This window comes from Hermetia illucens, chromosome 4, assembly GCF_905115235.1.
Source record: "Hermetia illucens chromosome 4, iHerIll2.2.curated.20191125, whole genome shotgun sequence".
In the NCBI taxonomy this organism is placed as follows: Eukaryota; Metazoa; Arthropoda; class Insecta; order Diptera; family Stratiomyidae; genus Hermetia; species Hermetia illucens.
In genome coordinates, this window is record NC_051852.1 from 81,339,977 (window position 1) to 81,361,605 (window position 21,629).

Here is a 21,629-nt window from a genome sequence, read left to right on the forward strand (position 1 = left end):
CATATAAATCTGTGCTTGGGCTCCCAGGTACCCTGATGGTAAACAACGTAGGTTTTATTGGCTGTTAGCGCAAGGGTTATTGCGCGAAAATATTTTTCTTAAATCATCACATTCAGGAGGCCAAATTTAGATTTATTCATAATCAACTAATGCCACATCGGAAAAATACATTTGTACACATAATATAACATGATGCGCTGATGCAGCTACGAAATCTTCCTCATTGGTAGTCAATCCAAGCTAGAATCTTTTGGGAAGCCCCAGATTGTATACTTAGTGCCTCCACAGAAATGTTGCGTGTACATGAAAGCTTGGACACTATTGGAGCTTAGTTTCAGGAGCATGCGCATATTTGCCGATTAGTCCAGCTACAGGCACGTGTGTAGATGCTTTGAGTGTTTTGGATTCATAAACTTGCGCGAGTCGGAGAGAGACTTCTAAGAAACCAAAAATGCGATAAGAGGGAGTCACCTAGCTTGAATTTTATCAGTTCTGAATTTCACTTAAACAGTTAGATAGTACTATTATTGAAAGTAGTTGCAGGTTATGTGGAAAGATTTTGGTGGTACTCGAGCTACTTTAGAGATGAATATTTTCATTTGAAATACTGTGTTTTATGGAGATCTGATGGCGAAGTCATGCTATGTTTCCCGCGTAAAGTTGTTTACTTAATTCAAACGTGTTGTGAGATTAACAGCAAAAATTAGAGGCATTGTCATGACAGTGCCAATGTGAATTCATCCAAGAAAGCTTTATTGCAACAACTTTAAATTATTAGGTACGTACGTTTCGGATCATAAGTATTTACTTAAACATTACATATGATTTTGAAATTAAGAAAAATGTGGTGTTATGCCGAATGCACAAAGACGCGTGCGATCGAACAGTTCGCGTTGGCGAAGTTCTCTTCAGGTCGGCAAGGTTTATTCTGATGACAGCTCACGTTATTCATATTTTGACCAGGTTTTTCGTCTTACTTTTTGTATTTAACTTCTATGGATCGGTTTTAAAGACTGAGGAAGGTACTACTTTAGTGGCAAGCGGTAATTATTGATGTCACATTAATTTAGCACTTTTAGTGACATTTTCTTATCTAACCGCATCCAGTCAAAAATCCCTTATTTAAAATAAACATTCCATTAATCAAATCGAAGATGTGGCGTCTGCATCTTTATTATGTAAACAAGTAGAGAAAAGGAATGGAGAGTGGACAGACGAATCAAATTACCAAATGCAATAATTGGACAAAGAGTGATTCATGTTTTGAACATGTTTTTCGTACTAATTTATCAAGTTTTATTTCAAAATTTATATACATATTTTAGGTAAGGAACAAACGTTCTAAGAGATGTATAAAACATAACACTTCCTTGTGAAAAACGTAACAATAAAACATAAGCAAAAATTTAAGTCAAACAAATAATCCGACAAATACTTCAAAAACAGGATTTCAACATTTTGAAGCATCTACTTTTTGCTTTTGTCATTGCTTCTAAGCATGGAAATATCGAGTGCGCAAGGTTTACACCAAATTTTGAAAAAAAAAATTGTTCCACTCTTGCTTAATAGCCTCCTTAAAATTCTCTACATTTTTAAATCTTAATTTCTTTAATTTTCGTGCCAATTCTTCCCAAACGTGTTCAATAACGTTTAGATCTGGTGACTGTGAAGGTGTTTTGATAAATTTCAGGCAGTTATAGATGAGCCATATTTCACGAACACAGGAAATGTGCATGGGATCATCGTCCTGATAAAAGGCGAATTTATCAAATACATTCGGCTCCTCAGCACTTTGCCTTACATTTAGCTTCAAGATTTGTAAATATTGGAAGACAAAGGAAGAACGATTTGCGCATTTTCTCGTGGAACGTGCGCTCCCTGTACAGAGATGAAGCTGATGAGCAGCTAGCCGATACCCTGTCCCAATATAGGGTTGATGTAACAGCGTTACAGGAGATGCATTGGACAGGGACCGGTTTCCTGGAGAAGAACCGCTATACCATATATTATAGTGGCCATTCAGTAAACCATGTGCTCGGAGTAGGTTTCTTAGTCAACCGAAAAATAAAACCTGCTGGTATCGGCTTTGAAAACATAAGCGAACGAAGTGAATGAAGTGCTCTAATACACTTCAAGGCCCTGATCCAATATGGATTGTTGCGCCAACGATTATTATTATTATGGAAGCGACCAATTACACCAAGTGGTTCATCAACTGATGCTGATGATAAGGTATGGGACAGCGAATCAATGCCTGACGATTGGCAACGAGGCATTATCTCCCTCATACATAAAAGGGGGGATATCATGCAGTGCAGCAATTATAGAGGTATCGCGTTACTGAGTACCATTTATAAGATATTCTCCGCTATTTTTCTAGGCCGGCTAGCCCTTTACGCCCAGAAAATTATTGGCCCACACCAAAGAGGCTTCACTCCAGGCAAATCAGCAACAGATCAGATTTTCCCTCTGCGGGAGGCGGTGGAAAAACTGCTCGAATATGGTCAGTTGCTCCATCTTTTCATCGACTTTTAAACCGCCTATGAACTGTACACGGCCATGAGAGAATTCGGTATCCCGGCGAAATTGATAAAGCTGACTAAGTTGCCCTGATCAAGGTGCGAGACCATATAAAAGTACCGCGATCACTCTCAATACCATTCGACATCAACAACGCTGCTGCTCTATCATTCATATTCTTTAACATGGCCGTGGAGAAAGTGACTCGCGATGCAGATGTTAGTGCGAGAGGAGCTATCCTCTTCAATCCCACCCAACTAGTGGCCTACGCTAACGATAATGACATTATGGGAGGAACAACCCGAGATGTGCAGTTTACCTTCATCTAGCTCGAGCAGGCGGCAGTAGATCTCGCGCTGCACATCATTAATGATGGCAAGACAGAATTATATAGTCATAGCGTTAGAACCAAAGAACAACGAAGTAACAGCATCAAATTGCACTGGTCAAATAAGAACAATGAAGATAGGGGACTAAAACTTTGTCCGTTGATAATTGCTCCTATCTTGGGTCGAAAATCACAACCGATAACGGCTATGACGGTGAAATCCGCGTACAGTTGTTGGCTGCAAAAAGAACCTATTTGAGCTTACAAAAACTGTTCGTCAACGTCTCATCATAGGGTCAAAGCTCTTAGTGTTCAAGACCATGATCTTGCCAGTCCTCAGTCCTCGGAGACTTGGGTTCTTGGCAAGGTAAAATTGCAAACTCGTGGCCACATTCGAGAGAAGAATTCTCAGAAGAATTTATGGCCCCCTACATTAGGATGGATGATTCCGTAGTCTACAAAACGACGAAATCTATTAGCGATAATATGACCGTCTGGTTGTGGATCAAATCCGGCTTAACAGGTTGCAGTTCGGAAAGTCTATGAGGGAAATATCTATGGTCGGAAAAGAAAACGACTTTGCCTGAGATGGAGCTCGGGACATTTTTGCCTACTTTTTGTTGAATGCATTTAAGCTTTTGTTTTGGTTGGTTGGTTTGGGTGATCACGGCAATTCAAGTGTTGTTTTCATCTCTGTGCCTTCAATAGGATTTGACTAAAATTATGCATTGTACTTTTTTGGAGTCTATAATGTATATATGTAGATAAGTAATTTGATTCTGATTACTGCTTATTATGCAATTGCGGGTAATGAACTTCATTGCATCACTCGTTCGTGGTAATTATGAATTAATTGTGTAGTTATGCAACCGGAGATACACTTGGACAAATGATAGCAAAGACAACGGTTTTCGATGTTTGGCGGTGGTCATGGTGTACTTTACATTGATATGGAGTCCCTAACCCCAAAAAATGACATAGGGATGTCCTTCCTCTCAAAACAAAAAAATGTTCCTGTTAAATTTCCGTACAAAAAATTTTATCAAGTAAGGCAATGTCTTACTGTTCTCTTTGGATGCATACATATGTCCTCCTATATATATATATCCACATAAAAGCCTTCATAAAAGCAATTTATACATATATACGTAAATTAATAATTCCTGGTGCACACGAACGCACATGTCTACCATATTGGTTAATATACCCACAGGCTATATTAGCACATACATACATGTCTGTCTAAAAAAAGGCAAAAGACTAAATCTAAAATGTCCCCATGGACCTCGCGGTTTAAATAAGTTCACTTTATATGAAGATAACGTCATACACGTCTTACGTGCAATAAATGTACCTAAAATGCGAAAACTTAACCTTAAATAACTTTGTTAATAATAGTTTAATTGCACTCAAACTTATCAAAATTATGCTCTATATTATCATCGCCCATCCTGATGCTGAATTTTGTACTTCTCTAAGAATCTTAAGGGGGGTTTTCGGGTAAAAACATGGTAATGTTTGTTAATAATAGGAACTGTATTAGATATAAGAACAGGAAGTATTTTAAGGCCTAGATTTCATACAGAAGCATTATTGGGATTTTTTCGGAGTTTTCGGTTGGATAGGCTCTGAGAACGTGACCTGTTTAATTTTTTGGGCTACACATTGGGAGTTCAGTGGGTCTGAAAACAAATACATTTGCACACCTAGAGATACAACAGCATAATATAACTTATGCCTTATAAAAGCAAATTTCATTGTTCACTACAAAATATTTTTAGTCAGTTTTTTCGCACAATACGAACAAGAAGACGGTTGTGGTTTTCAATTCGTTTCCTCGAACGTCCGCTACCCTTCTTTCTTGCGAGGGAGTTCTTGTTAAGGGGCGTCCAAACGCTTGCAACTTGCCGCAAACTGATTTTGCGTATCCACAAGCAAGCTGTTGGTTGGCATCAGATTGCACGTGTATGGGCAAGTTGTGGTTGGCCGATCAGGTTATCCACAGAGATTCAATCTCGCTGCAACGTGCAATCTTCTTGCAACCGACAGCAAAGCATTGTTTTTTAACCCCGCGCAGTAAAAATATTTTTTTCTGTTCGGAAACTCCAAAAGCGTGATATGTGAGCAGCAACTCGCTTGCAGATGCAATGTAAAATGAACAGTCCACGTCGGCGAAGTTCGATGCAAGTCGGCAAGGTTCGTTCACAGACTGCATTTCATACCGCTCCTTCATTTGATTTTTGCCAAAAAAAACGACACCCTATCGGACTGGCAGCAAGCGCTAGCGAACCTACACATCCCAAACGAAACACCCTGTCCACACGATTCTTTTACCACTATTTTTTGAGGCTTGGCAATTGTGTGAACACGCCAGATCGCCAGTAAGCACTGGCAACCACTCCAAACACCCTGCCCATATAATTTTTTTCAGGCATTAGATTTGTATAGACTAGCGGCCTAAAAAACGCACAATTGAGATTATTTCCCGTTTGTGAACTTTTAGTCCTTTTTCTAGTTCTAATCTTTATAGGAAAAGCGAGGAGTGGGGGGTCGTAAGTGATGATTTCTTTAATGGATGCATTATCAGAAACTGCCTACGGGGTACATTGCGGACCCTTCCGGCGTAACCGATAAGCAGAACTGTACGCGGATGGCGGGCTAGATGTACATATGTTAGAGCGGTGGCGTGGAGACTTGAGGGATTCAGTTTACTGTTGAAAAGATTATCAAGTGTGCAAATTTCAAACATTTGTCTGTTTTCACCTTCCATTCACTTTGAGGTCATGTAAGTAGCTCATATGCTTTTATTTGGATTTCAGGTAAGTGGATCTCCTTACTGGATTCAACGGTAGAATTTTCCAAATCTATTTCAAGGACCCGCAGGAATCGCTCAACATCCTCTATCTCAGTGGTTTAGTTTTGGAACGGTTGTGTAATTGTTTCTTTAAAAATTTATTAACATGAGAGTTTCTTGGTGATGTTTTTGCTGCGTTAAGTGCTCGGTTCGTTCGAAGACGTGAATTTAATAATTGAAGCAGATGCTCATTGTCATCAAGGTACAAGCCTGGTGTTACTCCACATCATTTGTAAGGGAGCATATTCGTTCCGTGTTTTATTATCATAATATTAGTGCGTTAAGTATATAACGGCTCACGAATCCATAATTATATTTTTTTTTTATAAAATTGGGTATTATCGACTGTTTTAAGAATCAGTGGTATCGCGTTCAAAAGTGGTCAGTTTTAAGGCTTTTTGCAAAACAAAACCTGAAAATAGTTCACTGTCTGTCTGTCTGTCTTTCCGCCACAGGCATTTTTCTCGGAGACGGGCCTAGTTATTGGTGGAAATGTGGAAACTGTGAATCCTCGCGCATACAGTGAGATACATCCTTTTAGGTCGAATTCAAGGGAGGGGGGGGGGGTCTCCATATATGCAAAATGTTCTAAGACATTTCAAGGATCCAATTGAATTGCCGCACCGATATGAAGTTATCCTCACGCATGGGATGTATCAGAAGAATGCGTGACAAGAGATACTGAAGTCTTCTACACTGATTACTCCGAAACAGAACAGGTTTCTAGATCAGGAGTCTGCCCACAAGAAGTGGGATTTTCCCTCGGAAGAATATGCAACGGCCTTTTCGATTGAAATGTATGCAACATGCGCAGTGAAAGTCAAGCACTGAGGGCATTGAGTAGCCCTTTGATCACTTCAAAAATCATTCAGCAAAGTAGATGCCAATTGGTATCTATTTCAAGATTCAACATGATGGAACTATTCTGGATATCTAGTCACTATAGTATAAAGGGAAACGAAAACTCCATTGGCTTAGCAAAAGCGATTTTCCCCTTGCCGAAAACAGAATCGGCAATGGGAGTGTCAACAGCATTGGCTAATGCTGCTATTAAAACTGGGAAGAAGCTTATCATAATGAGAGGTGGTAGGGTCTTAATATTGCTAGATATACCAAACTTTTGCTGCCGGGAACAAACAAACAATTTAGTCGGAAACGGCTGAGCCGATTGTTACGAAATTTGATAAGAACATGGAGTCTGTTTGTCTTTTGACATGTAGCTAATGGCGCTATTTTGTGTTGAGTTTGAAAGAGGGCCCATACATGCGAAAGAGCGGTGTACATTTTTTTTTCAAAGAATATAGTGATGTGGGGTATCAAATGAAAGGGCTCCATTAGTACTTTTCGAAACTGACCTTATTTCTGATATGCGGTGGGTGAAACAGGGGAAATAGGGCTCAAAATATATGCTCCGAAAAGAGGACTCGTTCTCAGAACCCACCCAACCGAAAAATATGAAAAGAAAACACAGTGATGCATCTATATGAAATCTAGGCCTCAAAATACATCCCGTTCCGAAATCTGCACAAATCAAGTTAATAATAGTACATTACCATGTTTTAGAAATCTACCGGAAACCCCCTTTGGATCCATCCAAGAAGCACAAAATTTCACATTAGCACAGGCGATAACATTAATTTGAAGGCAACCCAACTATTATTAACAAAATTGTAGAAGATCAAAATTTCGCATTTTAGGTAAATTTTTTGCACCCTAAGACATGTATGACGTCATCACCATATAAAGTGAACGGCGGGATCCATGGGAACGTATTGGTTTTGGCTTTTTTTTAGTTATTTGCATCATCATCAACGGCGCAACGGCGGTATCCGGTCGAGGCCTGCCTTAATAAGGAACTCCAGACACCAATTCGGTATTCCTACGCCATCATTCCATTCCAGGCAGGGTCTCCCTCGTCTTCTTTTTCTACCATAGATATTGCCCTTATAGACTTTCCTCATTCATGCGGATTAAGTGACCCGCCCACCGCAACCTGTTCAGCCGGTTTTATCTACAACCAGACGGTCGTGATATCGCTCATAGATTTCATCGTTCGACTACTATTTCAGAAAATTCTTCTCTCGTACCCCCCCCCCCCCCCCCCCCCCCCAAATGTTCGTAATTTTTCTTTGTTAAGAACCCAGGTTTCCGAGGAATACATAAGGAGTGGCGAGACCATAGTCTTGTATAGTAAGAGCTTTGACCCTATGGTGAAACTTTTCGAGCGGAACAGTTTTTGTAAGCCGAAATAGGCTCTGATGGCTGCCAAAAAGCGTGCACGGATTTCATTGTCATAGCTATGATTTTTGATTTGATTTTTGATAGATGGGAGAAATTTTCAACGGTCTCAAAGTTGTAGTCTCCTATCTTCATTGTTTTCTGCTTTTATCTTGCCTTACAAATTGGTCAGGGCCAGCCTAGTCAGTCTTATTAATTTCGTCGGGATACCGAATTCTCTCATGGCCGTGTACAGTTTTACCCAGGCTATGCTGTCTTAGGCGGTTTTAAAGTCCATGAAAAAATGGTGCAACTGAGGTCCATATTCCAACAGTTTTTCCATCGGTTCCCGCAGTTATTTGCATATCAGCGTCAATTACTCGAGGCAGACATGTTTTTATTTAAGGATTGTCGCTAGTGGGGTATAAGCAAATTGACGTTTTGAGGATCGTTAAGAAAGAGAAAGTTGACGTGCTCAGGATAAATCGTGCTACATTTAGAGCTATCCAGTTGAAGGCAGTATATACCACGTGCAAATATGGCTATTGATGTACAACTGTTACCTTATCATAGTCACTGTCCGTTTATTCAATATATTACTTCAAAGTCATGTAAACACGGCATCAAATGTTGGGTGCTCTATGAAGCCGCAACATACAAAGTTAATGTTATAGAGATTTACATTGGCCGAAATCGTAAGTGCACTCCTGAGATAAACGAGCCTGAACGAGTTACTGTGTAGCTTACAGAAGGGCTGAATGAGAGGAATGTGACCTGCAAAAATTCCTTCACACCTTATTGAAGGAATGAGAAATGTAGTCACGTAGGCACAAAACCGAAAAATTTGAAATGAAAATGGGACCACTGAATTATTTGAAGTTCGAAGTCAATTACAGCCGTTGTGGCAAACATCGCTTTGAAACCTTACTAAGGACTATGTATAAAACAAAGCAAGTCAGTAAGAACGGCATTCCAAATAAACTGAAAATAATCAATTTTTATAATTTGACAAAACTTGGCGTGGACATTATGGATGAGATGGCCAATCGCAGTTTTTTGTGACGTGCTTGATATCTCGACGTTGAACGCATTTGTGGTATTCACGATTTGAATCAATTTTGAAATTAGCCAGAGAGAACTTTCGCAAACGCCAATTCTTTCTGTTGAACCACAAACCGAGAAGTGAGTCCGCCTTGCGGAAGTAAATTAAATTCGTAGCGTTCCCCTATTAGCACAACCGCAGGAAATAATCGGACCTGTATCATCGCAGCGCCGCTTGGTGCAGCATACGCCGTTGAACAAGTGTGGAGTGCTAATATTCATTCCACCGGATGTGACAAATGAATGAAAATAGTTTGCTCGCAGCACCGTTTCATTATATTCTAAACATGTGGAGCACAATTATTCCTTTGGATCAGTTTTCATTTTTCATTTTGTTGAAAACAATCTTATTAAAATCGGTTCACTGTCCATCTGTCATGTGTAGTATTAAATGAAAGGCCTCGGCTAGTAATTCTCGAAACAACTGCTAGTGTTGACATTGGTTGCAAACCGGAGAAATGCGGGGGTCTGAAAAGTTTCAATCACTTTAAGGATCGGTTCTCGGACAGCACAACTCCGAAAATTACTAAAAACGTTATAATGGTACATGCACATTATATCTAGGTCACAAAATATTCTCTGCTGCAATAACCATCATCAACGGTGTAACAACCGGTATCCGGTCTAGACCTGCCTTAATAAGGAACTCCAGACATCCCCCCGAGGTCCACCAATTCGATATCCCTAAAAGCTGTCTGGCGTCCTGACCTACGCCATCGCTCCATCTTAGGCAGGGTCTGCCTCGTCTTCTTTTTCTACCATAGATATTGCCCTTATAGACTTTCCGGGTGGGATCATCCTCATCCATACGGATTAAGTGACCCGCCCACCGTAACCTATTGAGCCGGATTTTATCCACAACCGGACGGTCATGGTATCGCTCATAGATTTCGTCATTGTGTAGGCTACGGAATCGTCCATCCTCATGTAGGGTGCCAAAAATTCTTCGGAGGCTTCTTCTCTCGAACGCGGCCAAGAGTTCGCAATTTTTCTTGCTAAGAACCCAAGTTTCCGAGGAATCATGAGGACTGGCGAGATCATTGTCTTGTACAGTAAGAGCTTTGACTCTATGGTGAGACGCTTCGAGCGGAACAGTTTTTCTAAGCTGAAATAGGCTCTGTTGGCTGACAACAACCGTGCGCGGATTTCATCATCGTAGCTGTTATCGGTTTTGATTTTCGACCCTAGATTCCCTATCCTTATTCTTCCTGCTTGATCAGTGCGGTTTGATGTTGTTGGTTGGTTGGTTTTCGGTGCTGACGTTGCGACCATATATTACGTCTTGCCTTCATTGATGTGCAGCCCAAGATCTCACCTTAATCGCCGCTTCCTCGATCTGGATGAAGGCATTTTGTACGTCTCGGGTGCTTCTTCCCATGATGTCGATATCGTCAGCATAGGCCAGTAGTTGGGTAGACTTAAAGAGGATCATACCTTTTGCATTCACCTCAGCATCGCGGATTCTTTTTCTAGAGGGCCAGGTTGAAGAGGTCGCATGATAGGGCTTACCCTTTTCGTAGACCGTTGTTGATATCGAGTGAGAGTGATCCTGCTGCTTTTATCTGGCCTCGCACATAGGTCAGGGTCAGTCTAGTCAGTCTTATAAATTTCGTCGGGATACTGAATTCTTTCATGGGCGTGTACAGTTTTACCCAGGCCATGCTATCATAGGCGGCTTTAAAGTCGATGAATTTTTCCATCGCTTGTCGCAGAGAGAAAATCTGATCTGTTGCTGATTTGCCTGGAGTGAAGCCTCTTTGGTATGGGCCAATGATGTTCTGAGCGTATGGGGCTATCCAGCTTTGCAAGATCGAGGAGAATATCTTATAGATGGTACTCAGCAACGTGATACCTCTATAATTGCTGCACTCTGTGATATCTCCCCTTTTATGTATGAGACAGATTATGCCTTTTTGCCAGTCGTCAGACATTGATTCGCTGTCCCATACCTTCAGCAAAAGTTGATGAACCACTTGGTGTAACTGGTCGCCTCCATATTTAACTAATTCGACTGTAATTCCATCGGCTACTGGCGACTTGCACGGACTGTTTCTTCTATACTTGGTGGTGACACTAGCCGATGTTCTGGTTGTTCAGAAACTCATCAAAGTACTCAACCCATCCCTCCAATATGCCCATTTTGTCGGAAATCAGATTTCCCTCTTTGTTTCGGCAGAATGAGCATTGAGGTGTGTAAGGTTTCATCCTGCTGACTTGTTGGTAAAACTTACGCACCCGGTGCGGTTGCTCCCTGTACTTTTCAAGTTCACAGACATGTTGGTTCTCCCAGGCTTCCTTTTTCGTCTGTGAAGTCGCTTCTCCGCTCGACGGAGTTCGTGATAAGTCTCTGCGCGTGCCCGCCTTCTTGGAGAATGCAAAATTACTCGGTATGCGGCGTTCTTCTGTTCCGTAGCTAACTTACATGCCTCGTCAAACCTGCCGTGCCGACTTTTTCTGCAGCTGGGGCCAAGTATGTTTGAGGCCGTATCAATGATGACGTTCTTGAGGTGGTTATCACGATCATTTGTTGATGTTTCATCTCCAGGACCTCTGTTGACTGCGGTTATTGCGGCATCCATTTCCCTCTTATAGGTGTTGCGTAGGGTTGTTTGTGAATGGCTTCAGTATTCCCTCTCACCTGATTGTCAGAAGGGATTGTAGGTGGTGTCGTAATTCGAGCTCGGAGCACGGCGTCGACGAGGACAGCCTTCGAAGGTCCGCTCAACTGCCTCGTAGAAGGTATCCTTCTCCGACTCTGCAGTCTCCTCTGTAGGGGCGTGAACTTTTATGAGGCTTACATTTCTAAACTTGTCTCGCAAACGCAGAGTGCATAGCCTTTCGCTTATATTTTCAAAGCCGATAACAGCAAGTTTCATTGGTGGATGGCCGCTATAATATATGGTGTAGTGGCTCTTCTCCAGGAAACCGGTTACTGTCCGTTGCAATACTGGCACAAATTAATTTAATTATAGTACATCTTTATATTTAATAGATTTACAAGCTGACCCGGCGAACTTCACACCGTCATATTTAATTTCTTCAGTCGCGACTGTGGAAATATAACCCTCTCGGTAAAATCAAATCAGTTGGAGTAGCAAAAATTATATTGACTTGTTTAAGTATTGAAAGTATTCATCATCATCATCAACGGCGCAACAACTGGTATCCGGTCTAGGCCTGCCTTAATAAGGAACTCCAGACATCCCGGTTTTGCGCCTAGGTCCACCAATTCGATATCCCTAAAAGCTGTCTGGTGTCCTGACCTACGCCATCGCTCCATCTTAGGCAGGGTCTACCTCGTCTTCTTTTTCTATTATAGATATTGCCCTTATAGGCTTTCCGGGCGGTATTATCCTCATCCATACGGATTAAGTGACCCGCCCACCGTAACCGACCGACCGTACCGACTCTCGAGCATGCAACGCACAACTGTCCATGCGGAAAACGTGGCATTCCATTTCTTTCTGAGTTCATGAAAAAAATGAAATGAATTTATTCTTCTGAACGTAATTTATTCTGGCTTAAACGGTCAGACGTTCTGTTTCAATTTTGGCATACATATCAACGGCAAACTGATGAAACAATCTGCGGCATTTCAAAATGTGGTTATTCTTGTTTAGACGAACCATGAAACAATATGCAAAAAAATTCACCGAGAACAATTTTGTTTGTTTCTTGACCTGTAAAAGAATAATTTACTTTATTTGGATATCAAAATGAAAAAAAGTTTCTAAACAATAAAATTGGGGCGTTATTTCTGTCATTATTTGCATTTGATGCATCCCAATTATTAGATTAATCATCTTGACCCAAAAATGATATGCATCCTCTTCTCCGCAAAATATTAAAGGGTATTGTAATGCATCATAGGACCGATGCGTTTCGCTAATACGTTGAAGCTTACACTATCACGTCGTTGAATGACAGTGTCGCGAGACTCCATATTCTCGCCAACAACCACAATGGCAACTTCGTTTAACATTGTGCGTTGAAACGTCTCTCATGCTCTCCTCCCGGTCTTTTGTTTGCTCTGATCACTATTTTATGGTCGTCCGATGGCATTATTTCTAAAACTGTTTTGGACAATTGGATCAATCGACTATGTTAATGTAAGAGTTTTTGCAGCTGCATGGTAATCTCTCTCCTAGCCTAACAATTGATAGCACAGCGACGCCTTACTAGTGGCATCATCTTATCTATCAATCAATAACAATAAATAATGCAACGGTAAACCTCTAAACACAAATCACGGAAACTTTTGTTGTCACCATATTGACAATCTATCAAATGTGGATTGTTTCGTAAAAGATCTATCTGTCACACACCGTCAATCACTTTTTCTATTAGATTGTAAAAAATAATTCTTATAAAATCTATATATATATATATATATATTTTTTTTAATTCTCTTATATACCAGTCTAGTCCTGAAAATAAGGAACACATAAAAAAAGAATCATCCAATTTGGAAGTTATAGCGCGTACCTATATTTCGGTGATTCATTTTTACACATATCGATTGCGACCCGGCTTAAGTTCATTCTAGATCCATAAGTATAGGTGTTAATATGAGCCCCTTCAACCCAAATATTCTTACACATAAGATTGAGAGAACGAAACCTTAATGAAATATACATATATGGCGCACCAGGTTAATCCTGACCTGAGTTGCAAACGCAGAGCTGCATGCGACAAGGCGCGAATATCGCAAAATGATCCTGTAAATAAGTAGCCGCGGACAAGCAGAACGTTTCCATTTGTGTTCGTCCTCCCTAACCTATTCTTCTTTTACTGGGGAAGTAAACCTCCTAAACAAATCCGTAATGCGGGGTGAAGAAATCGACGCGCCTATCGCAACAAATTTTCCACGAAGTTTCACTTGAGCTCGTTTTGGAGTTATCAACTTACCGGACTGACCAAAGTAGCAACTCGAATATTCCACCTATAAGGCACTCCATGAACCTAGTAATCAGGAGAAGCTTAGTGACTGGGGATGTCGACCGAATTTATAATGAGGCTTTAACCACTCCAGGTCGCATTCGCAGAATATGCCGAGATTCTCCCAGACGCTTGGCCAAGAACTGAAGTTTACTTCGACAACTACCAACATCATTGCTGATAGAATTGTGGCTGATTGTTGAAGTCTATAGCCTGGTCTACGTTGCAGCTTTGAATCCACTACCCCATCTTTTGCATGAAAGCAAATATAGGTTCCAAGTCAAACATGGTATATTGTCGAAATGTACATTAAGTCATTTAATGCATATTGACGGTATCAAATTGTATGCCAAAGACGAGAACCAACTTCGTTCCATGCTAGACATCCAGTTCAGCAGAGATATAGGCATGCAGTTGGGTTTCTAGAAATGTCGCATAAAAACGATTGTTCGGGGAAAACATACCGACAATGAAGAAGACAGCCACAATAACATCAATCAATACAGCCACATAACAAATTGATGGTGTGGATTTGGACGACGTCTACAAATACCTTAGCATACTGCCAGCAACAACACCTGCTGTGGCAATAATCAAATCTAAGTTGCTGGGGAATTTGAACCGCGTCTGGATCTTGCCCTGAAAGCAGAACTGTTTGGGAAAAGTAAAATCATGGCGATCAATACTTTCGCCATTCCCGCCCTTCTATACATTCAATAGACGGGTAAGAGTAATCCTTGCAAACAACAACACGCAACAATAGAGCTGCCTATGTCACAAGGGGGGAAGGGGGGTACCTGATTTGAAAACATTGCATTATAATCAAGTGCATTGTTTTCGTGAGTTTTTCTTTGAGAAACAATCCTCTAGCCAATTACACCAGGCTACCGTTATGGCAGATAATAAATTATCTCCTATGAACTTGAGAAGCTGAAAATGGGATCCCATGTCGAATATTACTTTAGTCCAATAGAAAGATGACATGTGGAAAGGGAAACCCATTCACAGAGGTCATATCAAAAATTTGTTGTTGTCAGGCATTGACATCGAAGCCTCCAACAAATGGTTGACTAATGGTGTACTTTTCCACGAGACCGAAACATTCCTAACTTCAATTCAGGATGCTTCGCTCCCAACAAAAAAGTATAAACGGTACATTCTTCACGACTCCTCCATCACCAACTTCAGTTGTAGTCTATGTAACCATGAAGAGGAGACCATCCAACACATAACATCTGCGTGTAGGATGTTGAGCAGTACCGAGTACACCAATTGCCAAAATTCCGTCTGCAAGATTCTCCATCAAAATCTTGCGTTGAAGTATAACTTATGGCAACCTACCATCCTTACTATAAGTATAATTCGCAGAGAATCTTGAAAAATGGTCTGGCCAAACTACTGTGGGATCACACTATTTCCACCGACCATAGCGTTAATCATAACAGACCCGGTCTAGTTCTACTTCTTAAGGAAGAACAAGCGTGCTTCATAATCAATGTAGCCGTACTGTTGGATCAGAACACTTTTGAAAAACAGCTAGAAAAAATCCGGAACTACGGCCCCTTGGCGAATGATATGAAGGAGACTTGGAGTCCACAAAAGATGGAAGTAGTCCTAGTGGTAATTTCAGCGACGGGATTAGTCCCGCAATATTTACATAAAGCGTTGATCCAAACGCTTGATCTTAGAGCTAGACTATACGTGGAGATTGCAAAAGTTGAAACGTATTTTCGGTGTGATGCGGGCGTTTGGATGTTGCCTTCAGCCCATCGTTAGGTTGGTCGCCCCTCGGTCTGGTTCGGCGTGGGCTTTTTTTTTAAATTATATATGTTGACAGAAGAGGCTCATTTGTGAATTTTGTTAGCAAAAGATTCGAGAGGTTAATCCTAAAAAGAATTTTCCATCCGGTATAGGAAAATGGCTCTGCGATATCGCGACCAGTGAATAAAAGACGGCGCAATATTCAATGTTCCGTACTAAGGTAGGCCTAGACTGTACATTTATTGTTGTGTCGTTGATGATGATGAACTATCACCAGGGATACATAAACAGGAGCGGCAGGTGAAGGAACACTTCTTCCATTAGGTTGATATTATATTCAATAAGTTTCTGAAAACTGTGCAATGTTGGTGATCTTAATTCAATTAACAAGAGCTGTAATATTCAGAAGATTGCCAGGATACGGACGTGAAATAGATAGAGCTGAATAGTACAGTAGCGTATTCCATAAATGAAAATATTCCAAAAGTCCTTGAAAACTTTTTTGTTTTCTTTCGCAGGGGAACTATTCCGTCACGTTTTTTTTGCGGGAGATGTGATCGATTTCAAGTCACTTTATGTCGCACCAGATACCTTTGAAGCGATCAAAAAGCGAAAGTGATAATAAAGAAGACTTCGTGAACCAAACTTTTGACAACAAATGCATCCCCAGCACAGGATTGAAATTAGCGCAACATGGAGTCGAATATCAGCTGCTTCTACTAAGCTTATGTTTATGGCGAGTCATGGGGAATAACATTTCTGACTTTCTCTTAGCAACTGAACTACCCGAAGCAGAGAAGTTTGACGATGTTGTCATTAAGTACCAGCACGATTATCAATCGTTACTCCGTTTCCTCCAGGCTAAGCACAAGGAGGCACCGCGTCCAACTGACGCACCTGATAAGATCACCCTCGCCGACTTACTCACACCGGACGAAACCAAAGAATACAGTCTCTTGAAGTATTTCCGTTCATTCGTGAAGATTCAACAAAAGTGTTCTCAAGATCCAGTTCCTGCTTTTTTAGTAGGAGGGAACATTCTGGATTTCATACTCTTAACAAACATTGATCTCGCTGAGGGTTTGATTGTACAATATTTTGAAGTCGATAATGTGAATTGCTTGGAAGACGATTTAGTATTCGGAGTTCCAACTCAGCAAGTGAAGAAGCTCAAAATAAAAGGATTGGACAATGAACTGACGTGTGAATTGGAAGTTCTTCTGTACACTTGCTCGGACTTTGATGAGTTAATTGAAAACCTCGCCGACTGTTTACTATTTCAACAAAGATTCGACGGGACGTCATGGATCTTCAAGGAGTACTATTATCCTCTGGTGAAACATGTGGTCGAATTCAGAAAGGAACCGAATCAAGCAACCAGATATTATGGGAAATTTTGCGATAACTTCAAAATTGCTAATAGCCAACGCCCAGCTGAGATCAATGAGTTCAGGGGAGCGTTGACTAAAGAGGTAGCATTTCGGACAAGCGATTACAAGGTAAACATCTTAAGTTCTTCGGGCGGTGGGTTACTATCGCAAAGTGATACTAATAGGAAGAGGAAAAGCAGCACTGACAATTCTCAATTAATAAAAAAACTGCAACAATTCGCTGATCAACTAAAGTTCGCACTCTATCCAGCTAACAGTATACCTCCAAATAAACCTGGACTAACACCTGCTCTATGCAAGGATGAAAAATTATTAAAGGAAGTAATTGATGTTAAGGCGCGAAAACTTTGCGATGATTTCGTGAAAGGTCATAAGAAATTGAGTCAAAAAGCAAAACTGTTCCGGAAGATTCTCATTGACAAAGTGATTGATGAAAGTATAGCCGAAAAAGAGTTTGAAAAAGTATCGGATTGGATATTCCCTACCACTGAGGGATTCGCTAATCGATTCCAGCCCAAGAGCAATCCTCAAATGGAAGACTTCGGATTGTTTACAGAAGAGATTGTGGATTTGATTGAAAAAAGTACAGCCCATACTATTGAAATTACTGATGTGGTTGGAACTGATCAGTTCAGAAAAAATATTATAGAATTAGCCGGTCATGCTATTGTGAAGGTCTCCACATGGTTTGAGTTTAGCGGTAACTTTATTAGAGGTCGCTCACTAGCAAAGGGTCCCATGAAATTCCGGGACGCACTGAGAAAGAGTTTAGGACGAGGAAGGTTCCATTCCATCGATGAGTACCGTTTGAATATCAAATTGAAAGGCTTCACCAGTTGCGAGGAGGCCGTCCTACATAGAAATCTTCCCAGTCCAGTAACAAGCGAATCTATTGATGATTTCTACGAAAGTTTCCGTTTGATTGTAAACTATCCAAATCGCTACGAACTTCGCGAACTGCTTGAATCTGAGGTGAAGGATAAATATCGAAATTTAAACAGCAAAGCATTTGTCGATTCCTTTGTGCAAGAAATGAATCAATGGATGGCGCACCGGCTTGGAACTTTCTATACTCCGAAAAAAGCGAAGACACTGCTGAGGCGATTAGATGAGGGCCTATCCTGTTATGAGCTAGATGGAATAAGTCAGTCTTATTATTTGGCTCTACCTAACAAATATAAGTTCGAATGTAACGACTTAATGGAGTCGCTTTTAGACTTTCTTCGGGAACTTAGCCCTGGTGTACTTTTATTGAGGATTGAAAATTTGACTTTAGGCCGCGTTCGACTCATGCAGGCTTTTTGGAATTTGCAAGAAAGGTTTCAAAACATGCAAAGTACGGATGGTGAGTTACGGTTTTATTTTTGCCAATTTGGTAGCCTGTTTATGACAATTGATCATCTTTTGGATGAGTCATTCTGCAGAAAGCTTAGCAAGAGGAATGAAGATAAAAATCAGTGGAATCTTAGAGTGGTGGAATGCTGGACTGAATGCTTACCTGAAGCTGAGAAATTAGGGCTAATGTTAGATTTACTTTTTGAACGATCAACCCAATTCTCGGTTGAAAGGAAAATTATTTTCATTGTGAAGGAAGATATGTCAAAAAAACTCGAATCAGCCCTGGCGTCCTATTTCATGCTAGCTAAAAATACGAATTTCAAGTTCTCCAGTTGTGCCTTCAAGACAAATTTCAAGCAACTGCAAATTTCTTCACAGGATGAGCTTCTGAAAAATGGACAAGTCCGGCTTCACGAACGCAACTGCCAATTAGGGGCCATAGTTAACCAGGCCAGTGTAGATCTAATTGATGAAGCAACATTAGCCAAGTTGGTTTCAGATCGTGATGGTGACAGCTATTCAACTTGCATTGGGAATGTAACGCAGGACTTCGAACGAACTTATGATCCCGATTACTATATGCCGCGTTATATAAAGCCAGTCGTTATCGAAATTGATTCTTGTAAAATACCAGCAGATACTGAAGAGGACAGCTACTATCTGCTGAATAAGGAACGAGAAAAGGGATCTGATCTGTTAATAGTCGCGGATTCAAGAGGCAAATTCGATGAGATAAGGGCCCGTCTGATGGAAAGTCAAGACAATTCTATCCCGTACTCCATTCACTGGGTTCAGGAAATTTATGGGCCACAAAGTGGAAAATGGTGGATGTGGCGCGATTCTATCGGATCAATTTCCAATTTGAAGGAATATCGAAAAGAGCAGGCAAAAGTCTCCTCTCACATGGAAGGAGAATTTTTGGAATTGGTGAAAGATAAAAAAGTTGTGATTTTGCATGGAATACCAGGAGCCGGTAAGTCAATGCTCCTTGCAAATCTTTTCACTCAGACAATACATATTTCACAGTCTCTCTGGAAAATTCATATCAACCTCAACCTTTACACCGACTTTTTCAATGAAAGGAGAAAGGGAGCGAAACACCCAACAAATATGCCACCATCTGAGTGTGGCGAGTTTTTGCTGCGATTACTTCAATCCAATGGAGATTCTGAGTTGAAAACACAATTTGAAATAAACTTGTTACGTGGAGTGTTTCGAAGAGAAGGTGCAGGAAAAATCCAACTGATGCTGTTCCTGGACGGATTCGACGAAATTAGTCCCACTTATAAGGAAATAGTTCTGGACTTCCTACAATCATCCAAAAACTGTTCGGGTATTCGTCAAATATTCATCACTACACGTCCCAGTTTCTGTCAATATCTTGAGGAAAATTTACAAACGTTTGGATTCGAGATGCGGTATTTGACTCTAGATGAGCAAGTTCAATTGCTTACTCTTTTTATTAAGAAACGGAATATCCACATGGAGCAAAAGGAAGTGTTTTCATTGATCCAGGATTTATCACGCGCTTTCATTGGGAGGGAGAAATTTACTGCGATTCCTCTTCACATTGAAATGTTTGCTGAAGTATGCGCTAACATGAGCCGAGAGCAAATTAAGATATGCTTTAAAAATTGTGATCCTTCTACACTATATGAGATGTATTTTGAAATGAAATATAAGCTATTCCGTGAGGAAAAGATGCGTCTCAATCCGACGAATGTTTCCGGCATAGAAGACTACCGGTACGCATATCGTGATTTTTTAATGAGGCACGAAAAGCTGGCCCTTTGGATGATTTATTCTCGGGAGGAGGTCATGAAAATTGTGCGATCTTTCGAGGAATATGAGGAAGAGGTGTTGAGTCTTTTGGATGACATTAAAGCGGGCAAGTATAAATATGGAATCGTGTTTGGCGTTTCCGGTAAATTGCCGCAGTTTACTCATCGCACATTCGCGGAGTATTTGGTAGCTCACTATTTTGTTCGGCAAACAACAGGGGTCAGTAGACTAAGGCCAAACACTGTGGACTTTATCGTGGTTCAAATGATCGGAGATATTATTCACCCTTACCGGATATTTTTTGACAGTATGATGAGCAAAAAGCACTGGAAGCTTGATAAAGACCAGGACCTTGAAGGTGTATCAGGTCCGGCGATCCTGAATGCCCTCGTTGAATCTTATAAAAAGGAGGAGTGGGGGATTTTCTCATTTGTGTCGCAGTTTGTCAAAAATGATTGTTTCTATAAAGTTCTTGATATCTGTATGAAAGCCATAGAAGAGTGCTTCAATGATAGAAGCTATTTCGCACTTTTTGCGTTTTTAGTTAAATGGAGAACAAAGCTGGTTCGGCTGAGTCCAAAAGGCCGAGCTATTATGAAATTATTTGAGAAAAATGAGGTAGTTTGTTGGGAACAAAGAACGGAATCGGATTCAGTGTCTTATTTCTGCAGTTTATCTAGTGGCGAGGTAATTATCAAAACGATACCCCGATGGCTGGTGGAGGGTGAAGGCTTCAGCATGAACTTTGTTGTACCAAAATGGGGAGTTTCAGGAAGCAATAGAGATTTTGTAATGCATTGGAAAGATCCGTCATTGGCGGTCAGGGACCGTATGGTAGCTGATGAGTGGAGGACGTAAAAATGGAGTAAATTTCTGACAGACGTAGCGCAAAATGTCGATCTCAGCTTTAATGAATGTCTAAGAAGAAGAACGTGGTAGTATTATGTTATGTTGGTTAAGAATAATTCATCTACACGTTAAAGAAACAATGCTTAATTTGATTTTAAAATTGTGAAAGATTATGTGGAGGAAAGTTGAATTTTATGTTTCCCGGTTAGAAGTAAGACAACCATGCTTGTTAATGAAATGTATATACAATATTACGCAATGAACTGTATGCATTCATTATGCTAAATATATTTTTTTAGTAAAAGTTTAAATATTGGGCGTTTGTATAAGTTCTTTTGGTTTTCAAAGTCCCGACTTTCATGCGTCCCCCTGTGGGCTTAGGATGGGATTCCGCTAATGTAGGTGTATGTGAACCCTCATCTCAGTCTTCAATGTACTGTGACGTCTTCAACATGGGAGCAGATAAAATTCATTTACTATTAAGTTTCATCTCGGATACAGAGTGGCGGAAGCTGAATTTATATAAAGGGAATTCTGCTGCTATTAGACC

The 21,629-nt window shown here is 40.6% G+C and overlaps 1 protein-coding gene across 4 annotated transcripts; it reads left to right on the plus strand.

The window, feature by feature from the left end:
- The first annotated feature begins 508 nt into the window (after positions 1-508).
- LOC119655383 lies at positions 509-21,390 on the plus strand. Of its 4 annotated transcripts, none has more exons than XM_038061252.1 (3): positions 509-778; positions 16,238-20,848; positions 20,902-21,041. In XM_038061252.1, exons 2-3 carry the CDS (start codon positions 16,295-16,297, stop codon positions 20,908-20,910), a joined length of 4,563 nt encoding a protein of 1,520 aa, XP_037917180.1. In that variant the 5' UTR covers positions 509-778; positions 16,238-16,294; the 3' UTR covers positions 20,911-21,041. The 4 variants fall into 4 exon arrangements, with proteins under 4 accessions (XP_037917180.1, XP_037917181.1, XP_037917179.1 ...); XM_038061253.1 differs by lacking the exon at positions 20,902-21,041 and having other exon boundaries at positions 16,238-19,421; positions 19,475-19,655; XM_038061251.1 differs by having other exon boundaries at positions 509-779; positions 16,258-21,390.
- The last annotated feature ends 239 nt before the right edge of the window (positions 21,391-21,629 follow it).

What these genes read in the sequence shown, in the direction of transcription:
- LOC119655383 (XM_038061251.1), top strand. Translation starts at nt 16,295, where the DNA reads ATGTCGCACCAGATACCTTTGAAGCGATCAAAAAGCGAAAGTGATAAT.